We start from the raw sequence: 13,593 nt of genomic DNA on the forward strand, positions 1-13,593 counted from the left end.
TGTCAATAAAAATGTGAAATTTGCAATTGAACATCACCAGACATGATGATTTACCATTTCGATTGTATTTCTTATGCTACATATTGTTTTATATGCAGAGATTAAGATTACAGTGTGTATTGTCTCATAATCATACCCAATGACACCTTAGAGGTTTTTGCACGATCTCAATATTTCCATTGCAAAAACAAATGTTGACATATAAGAATCAAACTACAACAAATATTACTTCAACGAGTCAAAGTATGGCAGTTATGATATGTGTATCCATTTTCTGTCAACTAAGGTTTGTTTCAATAGCGGTAATATGATCGTGATTCCTGTGAATAGTGTGAGTTGGTGCGATCAAAGTATGTCGTAAAGTGGGAAGTTAAAATTGATAAAATAGATTACAAACAAATCTATAAACATACAGAGTAAGGACAGGATTAACTTGCGTAATTCAATATGGATTTGTTGATATTCTATTTCCGATGACGGATCATGATCAGACGTAGTTTTACGTTGGCGGTCCGGCTTATGTTCCACACATAACATTTTGATACAGATTTCAAGGACCAAGTTAATACCTCAGCTTAACTATGAGATCAGCTTATCGACGGTCATATATGGTACCGGCATTGTTTTCTGACTGGATGATTGCGAGCTAGACAGGATAACTATAACAAATGCTGCCATGGCAATCATGTTGAGAAACCTGGCTATTTATTTACAATCTTTTTTTTTATAAATGTATGACCAAATTCTCATAATTTTAGTGAGTGAGTGAGTTGGGTTTAAAGCTGTTTTGGTTGCGAAGTGATGCAGGTCTCAGATGTTTACCAGTTTGGAGAAACCCATGGGTATGGTGCTGACAAATCTAGAAACATGATCGGGGCAAACAGGGATTCAGACACATGGTTTTATTGTATCTAAGTGAGGGATTGGGCTTATTTCATGGAAATAAGACAGGATTAGAACACCCATTTCTTGAAGAAGCACAGTTTATTCATGACATCCTAAAATCCCACTTAACACAAATGGCTGTCACAATAAATAACAGATTAAAAAATATTTAATCAGAATAACCAGATCAAAGTTCGAGAAAATCTATGATTAAACTGACAATCAAGGAAGTTAGTATCACTCATTGTACCCAATTTGGAAAAAAAATGATTTTCAGTCAATCAAATTCTGAAATCAAACGCCAATCCTACAAGTAGAACACACTGATCAAACCCATCAAACAAGACCATCGAGCAAGGGAGACACAGGAACCTCTGAAAACAATGTCATCTACAACATATCAAGCTCTACGGTTATCTCAGTCACCATCTATCTCGAGATTAAGTAATCTATCCAAGTCGTGATGGAGTCTAACAGAGGGGAGGGTGTGAAAAACAATTACCAAATCGACAATCTTGTTTCCAAAATGAATGTTAGACTTGCAGCAAGTCTCTTATAACAGATACTTTGCTCTCACAAATAGATAATTCAAGTTGTTCAAACATGATTTGCCCGCTCAATCCAATGTTATGATGTATCCTACTCAAACTTTGATAGGGATAATGAGACATGTCATTCTGTTTAAATACACACTTGACATGTTATGAGAATCAGTTTTGTGTAGCATGGAGAGATAAAAATATCCCAGTCAAAAGTGGAGGAATATAATTTAATCTGACTGTTGAAATGTCTCAGGTTTCTAGGTTTCTAGGCCAATATCCTTTGCAATGGAAAATGTATTTTCTAGCATATTTCTTACTGTTTTCTAATTATTAAAAGACAAAACTTAAACTTATCATGTTTTCTATTTGTGTCCCTTGCTTAAGCATAAAAGACAATTTGAACCAACTGGCATCTAATTGTGTTTTAGATATTACAAATATTACGGCAAGAACGCAGTATACCGGATACCTTCCGCCATTGTGGTAAGGGATGTGTGCAAACTAATTCCTAAGAAACAGTTTCTAAATTTTTCAGACATCATTTTTGTCGCCTGCTAAATTAACAGGGCTTTCGGAGGTTTGACCCGACCCCACTCAACGGCTTGAATTAAGTGCTTTTGGAAGTAAAAGTAATGTTTAATACCAAAGTAGATACAAAAGAATTCAACGTGTTTGCTTTTCTGTGTTGATGTCCAATTTTCGACGTTTATGCATCACTTTCATATTGGAGTTCAAGGTTCAATCATACTTACAGTCGGATGGACGCACTGACCAATTGAATATCGCAATATATATCGTATCATGAATCAAGTATTCCACTAAGGCTATCTTGACATCCCTTTCAAACACATACTGTGATATAAATAAACTGAATACCACTCACTCACTCACTCAGCCTTAAAACATCAAATTCAAGTCAAGGTAGACAGACTATCAGACAATCAGACAAAAAATCGCCTGTCAACTATCCCTTGATGACAGTGCATGACACTCACCTGGGGTGTCGATAGCCTCTTTCACGTTGATAGCAATGTAGGGGTCATACATATTCTCAAAGGTCATGCCCTTCTCCACCTGCAGAAGTCTCACCCGGATAAATCCGGCTCCGCCCGCTCCTCCCGGCATCGTGAAGGTTTTGTCTGCGGTGCGTGTATCACAGTTCAGATATCACAGATGATCTGAAACAGAAACATGATCCTAAATGTCCATGTCAATCATGATATGTTCAATTTCATTTCCTTTGACATCTGACGAACGATGTGAGCAAGTCTAAGTAGGTTGTACGAGGTATCAGAAAACCGATAGGTATTTCAGGAAGCCAACTAAACTCAGTTCCTGAAATTATGAAGAGTGTTGATATTCTTTCACATATTTCCCCATGCACAATTGCACATAAAATGATTTTTCTAAACAGAATGATAACGTTTTAGTTGTTTGGGTCTTGACAGTGTCCTGCTTCAAGAAATCTCTTCAATTCCAACCAATGTTCTTCAGAGACAGTTATTGAGGAATTGATTCTATGATTTTTCAAAAGTTTTACAAGGAACCAGAATGAACAAAGTCAATCAGTTTCTGCGGACCTCTTTCAGCGATGGATTATTTAAATTGAGAAAGGCATTAACAACAGCTTTGTCCTGTCCCTAGGAAGAGTTAGTTAGTTAGTATGGTTTTACGCCGCTTTTAGCAATATTCCAGCAATATCACGGCGGGGGACACCACAAATGGGCTTCACATATTGTACCCATGTCGGGAATCGAACCCGGGTCTTCGGCGTGACGAGCGAACGCTTTAACCACTAGGCTACCCGACCGCCCCTCCCTAGGAAGAATATGTGACCAATATTCCATGTTGTTGTGAGACGAATAAATCGAAGATCTGTTCCCATGGTTACAGAACGTGGCCATGGCTGGCTGTGTGTTGTCATACCCCAACGATGTGAACGGTGTGAACAGTTGTTCATGGCATGATGCCACTCTAGACTTGATTACAGGTCACCTTGATATTTCATTTGTATTGCAGAATGAGCAGGATTCACTCACACACAATAAGATTCGAAGAAACTAGAAGCAATCCTTGAGCATAAACATTTCCTGACAAGCATTCGGTTATTCGTTTGATTCAAATCAGGATTTTGAATGATAACTCATTTCAATATATTTTTCTTTCCCTTAAATATCAAGCCAAGTGGTTAAGAGCTCATCCTACCATAGAGACTGACTAAACCTCTTTATGCAGCTTTAAAATTATATCTAAGTTGGAGTTTTGTTATCAGATTATGTCATTCCCCAGTGTATTCCTGTTCTCAGACCATTAATGTCTCCCAGCATTGCACTTCATGTTCATCAATATAACTGACCCAAGATCCTTGTTTAACAATAACTTCACATGAACCTGGTGTGATACCCAACACTGGCTCCACATGATCCTGGTGTGATCCCTAACACTGGCTCCACATGATCCTGGGGTGATACCCAACACTGGCTCCACATGATCCTGGTGTGATACCTAACACTGGCTCCACATGATCCTGAGGTGATACCTAACACTGGCTCCACATGATCCTGATGTGATACCTAACACTGGCTCCACATGATCATGGTGTGATACCTAACACTGGCTCCACATGATCCTGATGTGATACCTAACACTGGCTCCACATGATCCTGATGTGATACCCAACACTGGCTCCACATGATCTTGATGTGATACCTAACACTGGCTCCACATGATCCTGGGGTGATACCTAACACTGGCTCCACATGATCCTGGGGTGATACCTAACACTGGCTCCACATGATCCTGGGGTGATACCCAACACTGGCTCCACATGATCATGGTGTGATACCTAACACTGGCTCCACATGATCCTGGTGTGATACCTAACACTGGCTCCACATGATCCTGATGTGATACCTAACACTGGCTCCACATGATCCTGATGTGATACCTAACACTGGCTCCACATGATCCTGATGTGATACCCAACACTGGCTCCACATGATCCTGGTGTGATACCTAACACTGGCTCCACATGATCCTGATGTGATACCCAACACTGGCTCCACATGATCCTGATGTGATCCAGAGTCAATACCCTGCATTAGCTCTATATTGCCCAGGGTCAATACCCAACATTAGCTCCATATGGCCCAGATTCAATACCCAACATTAGCTCCATATGGCCCAGGGTCAATATCCCACATTAGCTCCATATGGCCCAGAGTCAATACCCAGCATTAGCTCCATATGGCCAAGGGTCTATACCCAACATTAGCTCCATATGGCCCAGGGTCAATACCCAACATTAGCTCCACATGGCCCAGGGTCAATACCCAACATTAGCTCCATATGGCCCAAGGTCAATACGCAACATTAGCTCCACATGGCCCAGGGTCAATACCGACCATTAGCTCCATATGGCCCAAGGTCAATACCCAACATTAGCTCCATATGGCCCAGGGTCAATACCTCATATTGGCCCCATGATCCTGACATGATACTAAACACCAGATCTACAATAACTAGGTTCAATACCTAATATTGGCTGTACCAATCTTTCACATTGGCCAGTGGGTTTAAACCTAGATGGTTGCATTACTGACACCTCGAAGTCACCCTTTGATCCCAGACAATGGAGGTAGGGCCATGTTGGCAGTGTCAGTGGCACCAGATACCAGAGTTTGATTGCCCAGATAGGTACACTCAGTGTAAGCCACTAATGGCATCCTATGGCAGGATGACATTCCCATCACTGATCCGATAGAAAATCACTCCCCATCAACTGGGCACAGATCATCTGACATCTTTACAGAACTGGATCCTGAAATCAGGAACTAGAGCAAGAACAACTAGCCAAATGTCCAGGGGCTCGTTCCACAAAGCTATCGTAACACTAGGGCAATGTTAACTCTGCGATAGTAATGGACCTCTGACAGCCATAACAGCACAATGAATTTGGGATCCTACACTGTTCTCTGACCAAACACTGCACAGAGTGGATTCACTTCAATGCTACATAAAATACTCTAATGTTAGCGTATGTACAAAAATTACACTGTTTTTAGTATATTTCTCTATTAGTTCTCAAGAAGGTTTTAATATTTATGACTTTTTTAAAAATAATTTTTGAATTAAAGAATTTTAAGTTGATTTTTCACATAAATGACTCCAATTTTGCAAATATTTCTCAGAAGGTTATAATTTGAATGACTCACCTTTTGAAATAACTTTCGAACCATTAATGTTAATTGACTCAATTTTGAAAACATTATCAAGCAATTCTTTTAATAGAACTCAAATTTTACGATAGTTCTGAAGCCATTTTTAGTTTATTGACTCAAACTTTACAAATGTGTCAGCTGGGTGTAATGTAATGCCTATGCTTGTTGTGTCCACCGCCCACTGTTCAGAGAGTCGTATCACTTATTGCGAGGCAACCTTACGACTCAGATGTGTCATATTGCGACAAGGTGTATTATTAGTTCAAGATTACACAAGCCTCTATTTTCATTCATAGCAGAAGTCAGATAAATCTACAAAATCCAGGAGTTGGTTGTTTCTATCAAAACTGTATATTTTCAGAGACAAAGAATAAGTCTAGGTCAACAAAGGCACTTGCAACATACAACTGGTTCCAAAGAGATAGTTACACTTTCAAAACCCATCAGACCAGACCATGTCTGTTAGACGTCTCAGGATGATACTCCGCAATAATTAATCTACACAAATTGTTAATCAATTTGTAATGAAGTTACCGCCATACTCTTTGATAGCAACATAATCCTAGAAACACCATTTATCAAGTATGACAGAGGACCATATCGGTAAACGACGCCAAGAGACAAACTTATTACGCGAGTAAGGTTTGATAAAGGGCCAATGTCATACAATGTATACAAGCAGTTGTAAATCATGATTTTTTCATGAATTGATTTCCCAACATTCCTTTGATGTTCCAGCATTGATAAGCTATTCCTTACTGCACCCTGCACTTTCAGTCACTACGTTTATTATATTGATCAAAATAATAAATAACCCCTATAAAATAAATCGCCGGTTAAATTGGCAGTATTATCAAACAGTTGCTGTTTGTTGTGTCACTAGAGCAGCCCAAGAGAATATTACTACACATATTTGGATGTCAATCTTTGAATGAGCAAGGGCCAATATCAATTAAGCATATTCTAGCTACTGATATCAATGTGAGTAGCAAACAGGCATTCATATTGCATAACTTTCCTTAATATTTTCTGACTGCAATACACGACCATAACTACTTCTTCAATATCTAATGTGTCACTTTTGGGGGTTATTAAGAACACTGAAAAAAATTATAGTGTAAATATAGTTGTATACAATCATGACATCAGAGTATGAGCTGGTGAATATTGTTTACACCACACTCAGTCAATCTCATTTAAATCAGATCTTAGTGCTCGCGGGCGGTCAGGCAGCCTAGTGGTTAAAGTGTTCACTCGTCACACCGAAGACCCGGGTTCAATTCCCAACATGGGTACAATGTGTGAAGCCCATTTCTGGTGTCCTCCGCCGTGATATTGCTGGAATATTGCTAAAAGCGGCGTAAAACCATACTCACTCACTCTTAGTGCGCGCTAACAAATAACAAGATCTGAGGACATTCCATCAGGCCATCAGAACAACCTTTATTAAAAACTTTGACCGACCAATCAAATGACAAACAAGAAGTCTACATTAGCCAATCAGAAAGCAACTTTGTCCAGCTATACAGCAATACTTTCAAACTGGCGACTTCCATTCCAGACTATACTTGACAAATACGTTGACAAGGTTCTCGATTAAAAAGGTAAAAACTGAACGAAAGAACATTCTGGAATGTCTATTAAATATATCAAGGTAGACACAATTTAATGAATAACAACTTCTTTAATACTGTAAAAGCGATGTTTCGGTATAGATCCTTATACCGTTGTCAAGCAAGACTGAATGAGGGACATAGTACAGAATATATATAGTAGGTGGAGGATTAGTAGTTGGAAGATTAGTAGGTGGACTATATTTATTCTGTATTATGTCCCTCATTCAGTCTTGTATAAGGTATAAGGATCTATACTGAAACGTCGCTTTTTACAGTATTAAAGAAGTTGTAATCCATAAAATTGTGTCTACCTTGTCATGCATCAACTTCTAAGTAATGCCTATCAAATAATTTATTAAATATATGGTTGAGATTGTATGGCAATACATCCCTCAGGCTATGCAAGATCTCTGTTAATCCCATCGAAGTCAGGGACAGATGATGATTTTGATGGAATCAGTCATACAGGAGGTAAATCTTGTTCGGAATACCCCGTGTTAACATTTTCGAGGTTGCATGATTTCATATAAAAAACACATTCTGACTGACACTTTCCTGATCTGGTAAGCAACACTGTAGATCTGGTTGGTGGGATGAAAGTTTTTTTTTACTTGACCTGTAATGGGATGTCCTGACAGATCCTTGTTTAGAGGTAGCGAGCACTAAGATCTGATTCTAATGAGATTGACACTGAGTGATATTAAACCTATATCACAGTGGTCTGTAAACTCCATGTATTGAAACTGGACCAGCCAAACCAGTGACTGATAGCAGGAACACCAACCCACACCCTCGGCCATGTGTCAGGGATGCCTGACCACCTGATCCAGTGTAGCAGCCTCAACCAGCTGCAGAGTGCTGATCACCTCGTCTCACCCTTATCCCCACAGGTCAAAGATGTAGAAAATAAGGATGCCGCCAAAATACAAATGAAATATTTAATTTTTTAAGTTTTGGTATAGATTTTTACAAAATAATTTAAGAAACAGAACTTTGTAACATATGTTTATATTTACATGACAATACAATACAATCTTACTCTATCTTAATAAAAAATCACCTTACTCAATAATCAAATTTATCACCAAAAAACACCAGTTCCAAAACACACATCAAACAACATGTATAGCTGTCAGGAAAGTAGTTTCACATGAAACAGCAGCTTTGAGTCACACGACATTAGCAGCTCAGCACTCACGGCTATAAACAGAAGCAAAAAGGAGTCCCACATCAATATAAGTTTACTTAAAAAACACAGCTAGTTTACAAACCACCATGCATGTACAAGAGTGCAGCAGGCAATCAACCAACTGTCAAGCCGGTGTAGTGTTTGGTACCATCCTCCCTGTAAGCTGCTTCTTGTTACATCATCTCTGCTTATTAAACAGATCAGGCATCACCACTCAGTTACATTGTGTTTGAGAGCACTGTTTCAGGGAGTGTTCATGAACATATAAATCATTTGAAGTGACTCCATGGTATTTGACTGGCTAACCAAGCTTTTGTTTTCTGCGTTTGTTTTCATAAACTAAAAATACATAAGGCCATTGCCTCTAACAGATGACTGTTTCTTGATTTGGGCTGATAATGGGATGGGTGGTGTTGCTTTATTACAGTGAATGATGTCACTAATTTCGTATTGTTGTCTACATTTTGTATGTGGTAATGATTAAATAAGCAGTCTGTGACATATTCTTGACATATTTATATCTAAGAATTGACTTCAATATTTTTTAACGTTTATGGAGCTATGCAGACTTTACAGTATGCACACTGCTTTCTACGGTTATACCCCCATAAATGCAAAACATATTGAAGTCAATTCTTAAATAGTTTATGAGTATGGTGAAACAGCTGATCAAAAATAAAGTCCCCTATTCTTTTGGTGACATGGCATGCTATGTACTCTCTGATAAGAAAGATTCCACACAAGATAAAAAATACTGTAAATGCAGTAGACAATTTTATTTAAAATTCACAGATCGATCGATCGATCAATAAGACAGTCAATCACTTTTCTTACAAAATCAACACAACAATATACTATAGATTCTTATTTTCATTGCACAAGACTATGAATTTCAATTCCTCGATCAACGAGTAAGACTGTCCTACAATGTTTCGTGTTATAAGAGATTTTTTAAAGAAATCCACACAACCAAACAAAATAATTAGTGACCATGATATCATAATTAAACATCTTCCTGATAAAAAATACCCTCAATCAAATACAGTCATATTTTGACACCACATCATTATCATCTTACCTTGCTATTTGAGACACTCCTAACTCAAACAAACATACCTAATCAATACCTTTATGTCCATCTGAGCTGGCACATGAACGCTGGAATATGCCAAAGTGGTTGACTTCACCAGGGTGCCAGCAGCACCAGACTAATGCTGTAGCATCAAGTGGCACCCACAGCAGGGATGCTTCGTCACACAAATTACCATCGACTGCTTCAGACCCGTTGGCGTTTATGTAACCAACAGCCTTTTGACATAATTATGCTTCATCAAACGGATATGTACGCCTGAAATGTCTTAATTTCTGCATTGTTCCCTTCGCTTGCACTCAATCAATTTTATATAAAACATGTAAAATGTTAATGGTTTTGTGTATCAACATTATCATCTTTTTGATGTTAGCTACAAATGTAATTCTTTACTTTATCCCGAGATTCAAATATCCAATTTAGACCCTGTAACAAACATAAAAAAATGACTTTTTGTTTTAACTATATTTCACATGAACAATGTTGATTTATTTATTCCCTAATATCAGACTTCCACAACTGATCATAGTATCATCGAACTACAATCATCCAGATTAACTGTTTGCATGTTTACCAAGAACTTGTCTCTGTAGTTGCGATAATAGGCCCGTTAAAAGCTGTTTTTGTAATGTAACTTTAATCAGATCGGAAGAATGAATTTTCACACGAGATGAGGCATTTCAGGTGTGAATGTCACAGGTGTAAACCATCATCTGCAAGTCTGACAGCCTGTGAAGGATAATGTTCAACCTAGCAACCCGGCAACTGGTTCACCTGATTAAATTTACTTCCAACATGAATGATTATGGGCCCAGAATACATCCCTGTATGCTCCCCTGACAGACAATTTTCAATCTACTCCATCCACAGGTATCTTCATTTCATCAAGGAGAAAATGACACATTTCCATGGAAACTGATACGAAATGTTCTGAACTTGATTTCTGGTGATTCTGATCAGTGATATCACAGGATAAAGGATGGAAGAATGAAGGTATTCTAATGCTTTCTGAGGGGATTCTATCATTTCTGCTTAATACCCTTTCTATACGTGTTCATCATCACCCTATCATAGCTCAAATAATTATATTTGTATAACTATATATTCCCTCAAACTATAGCGGAACAGATAACCAAAAAGTGGGTGGATGATTAAATGGAATAATCACATTACACTTCAATATTAGATATGCTGTGCTGTGATACTTTTTCTGTCAAATTTTCTTTAACTATCTGCTTAACAGATGATTGCTCTACAAGGTGATATTGGTTGTCATATTGGTTGTCATATTGGGTATATATTGTCCAGTATTCCAAATAAAAATATATGTACAGGCCTTCTCTACAAAATATCTTGTTCTCAAAAGAGTTTATGAACTTAGCAATATGCATCATATCATGAGCAAAACATAAAAACATCATATCATAACTTGAGCATTTCACTTCAGCTGTATAACACTGAACATGAACAATAATTAGCAATTAATATCTACAACATAAGTCATGATTGTAATGCAGGTATTGGACTATTTCCACACCAATCTGGATATTGTGTATTATTTTTGATATATCGAGATATATTCACCTTGTTCTATTTCAGGGAGCTGAACAACATACAAATTGAGTGTGCAATACCCCCAGTGATTACAGAGACCACATTTTCCGATTACATTTCGAAAGACGAGATTCTTTTATCTCCTTCTGTAATACATCAATTACCTGAAACACTTTAATGATGTGTGGAACATATGACCCTCTTATGTTCGCTTGATATTGAGGTGTTTATCAACTTGTGAACGGAAGCCAATTTAGAGCATGCTGAAAAGTGTAACCATCTTATCTCTGACATCAGCCATGCGTCTTCACATCAATCTCTGCCCTCCTACACATATAGAAATTTAAGACCCACAAGCAAATAATGGTTTCTTCTCTGAAAGCTTTTGATGTTTTCCTGATATTATTCAATATCTCGATTGACCCACATGTGTGGGTCATTCAATGAACATGTTTCTTCTAATTTATACGGCAGTTGAGTAGCCTATAGTTGTTAAAGCGTTCGCTCGTCATGCAGAAGACCAGGGTTCGATACAATGTGTGAAGCCTATTTCTGGTGTCCCCTGCCGTGATATTGCTGTAATATTACTAAAAGCGGCATAAAACCATACTCACTCACTCACTCACTCTAACCTAAAGTTGGATTTGTTCTACAGTGCTTTTCAGTACGTCAACAAGGGAGGTAACACTTTGACTGTCATTCCATAAACGAGTTTCAGTGTATTTGACCACAATCCTGTATCTGTTTCATATACAGCCTTTTACTTATGAATCCGGTCCTAGATTGTTTTTCGTTATTCAAAAAACAAATAACGAAAAACAAACCCACTGGAAATACAATATATTATATCTGTTATACCAAGTCTGAACAAAGAAAGTACTGAATTGCTAAACAGTTGTTCGGAGATAGACTATCTAATATTAGATGGAATTGTTTGACATAAACTGATTAGCGAACCTGGTTCTTGCTATTAAAGAAGTAAATTGTGTACTCAGGGTACCTTTGACTGAACAACTCAAGGCATATCAGGTAATATGTGAGCAGCAGAAATAAAGTTACCTACCCGGTATGCACACTGTAAACATAATAGATGCAAGACAATGGCAGCCAAAGGCACATATTATAGGTAACGAACCTGTCAGACAAACATTAATACATGAGTTTCATTGTATTTGACCACATTACTGCAGTTATTTAATACACAGCCTTTAAATAATGAATCCCCTGTTGGGTTGTTTTTCGTTATTCAAAAAATATATAACAAATAACAAAAAACACACCTGCTGCTAACATCAGGCTGCTTTCTAGAATTTGATTTATATATATTTCAACCCACTGACTATACTGTTTATTGATAAAAAATAACCATAAACTATATGATAGTGCCCAGTTAATAATCCAGTCTGGACCAGACAATCCAGGAATTGATATTGTGAGCAATGTTCAATGCCATCAGTGTAGGATGACAACACCATCAACCAAGCTGCCTCTAATCGTTGGTTGGTTTGTTGTTTAACGCTGCACTCAGCAATATTCCAGCTATGTGAAGGCGGTATGTAAATAATCGAGTCTGGAGCAGACAATCCAGAGATTGACATCATGAGCATCTCTCCTTGCAATTGGGATACCATGCATCAACCAAGTTAGTCGCCGCTTCCAACAAGCATAGTCGCCTGTTAAGGCAAGCATAGGTTGCAGAAGACCTAGTCTACCCCTTATCTTCACCAGAATCTAATCACCAGCTAAGGGACCAATTCTAACCCAGTGAGGGTATAGTCTATGAATTCAAATTGAAAGCCATTTGTGTATGAGCATCAAGACAGAATCTCTGTATCAACACCAGTCCCCCTCCCTGTCCAGCTCCGGACCTTCATCAGTCCGTCATTTGCACTCTGGACAATACAAACATCATGGTGCCCTCATCTTTAGCTCAGCAAATGGAGGCGGAAATGGGTTTTCTGTCAAATGCCACCAGCCAACTATTGAGTTTATCTGTAATTTTTAATGTCTGCATAACTCCTAACAACAAATACTTTAACCAAGCTTCCCACTGGCAACTCATCTCACAATGGATGAAAAAATCTTAAAGGACAGTTTTATCAGAAGTTGGTTTGACATTGATCGTGATAAAGTGTGCTTGTTTGTCTCTGTCTGATATCATGGAGTGATGTGGATTATGGGTCAGCTCAGTGGACAAGCATAACGTTTTATTCACTGGCGCTGAGTTTGACTCGTAGGTACAATGAAAACTGACTTGTATATTACTGCAAAACTACTTTAATCTTCATACTCAGCAGCCTTTGTGGTCATCTGATCCTATGTAGGCTACAGGCAACCTTAACTTTTCTGTCCTAGAAGTAGTCTCTCTTACAGACTCCTCTGAATATCTTTAATAAAAGATTCACCTCCATTTCATTCCCATCCCCTTCGTAGCTCTGAACATCCCATACTCACCCCCTTCCCAGGCCTAGCAGTGTATACTCACCCCTTTCCCAGG

At 38.2% G+C, this 13,593-nt stretch overlaps 1 protein-coding gene across 5 annotated transcripts in view; it reads right to left on the reverse strand.

Moving 5' to 3' along the window:
• The window catches only part of LOC139444629 (protein kinase C delta type-like), a 133,658-nt gene that overhangs the window by 23,441 nt on the left and 96,624 nt on the right, over positions 1-13,593 (reverse strand). For all 5 annotated transcript variants that reach the window (XM_071225543.1, XM_071225546.1, XM_071225544.1 and 2 more), the window contains one exon: positions 2,423-2,605. In XM_071225543.1, the coding sequence (XP_071081644.1) occupies positions 2,423-2,552 (130 nt within the window). In that variant the 5' untranslated portion in view covers positions 2,553-2,605. The remainder of the gene's footprint in view (positions 1-2,422; positions 2,606-13,593) is intronic.

The sequence above is a fragment of the Haliotis cracherodii genome, unplaced genomic scaffold (assembly GCF_022045235.1).
Source record: "Haliotis cracherodii isolate W230 unplaced genomic scaffold, xgHalCrac1.p SCAF_6, whole genome shotgun sequence".
NCBI lineage: Eukaryota > Metazoa > Mollusca > Gastropoda > Lepetellida > Haliotidae > Haliotis > Haliotis cracherodii.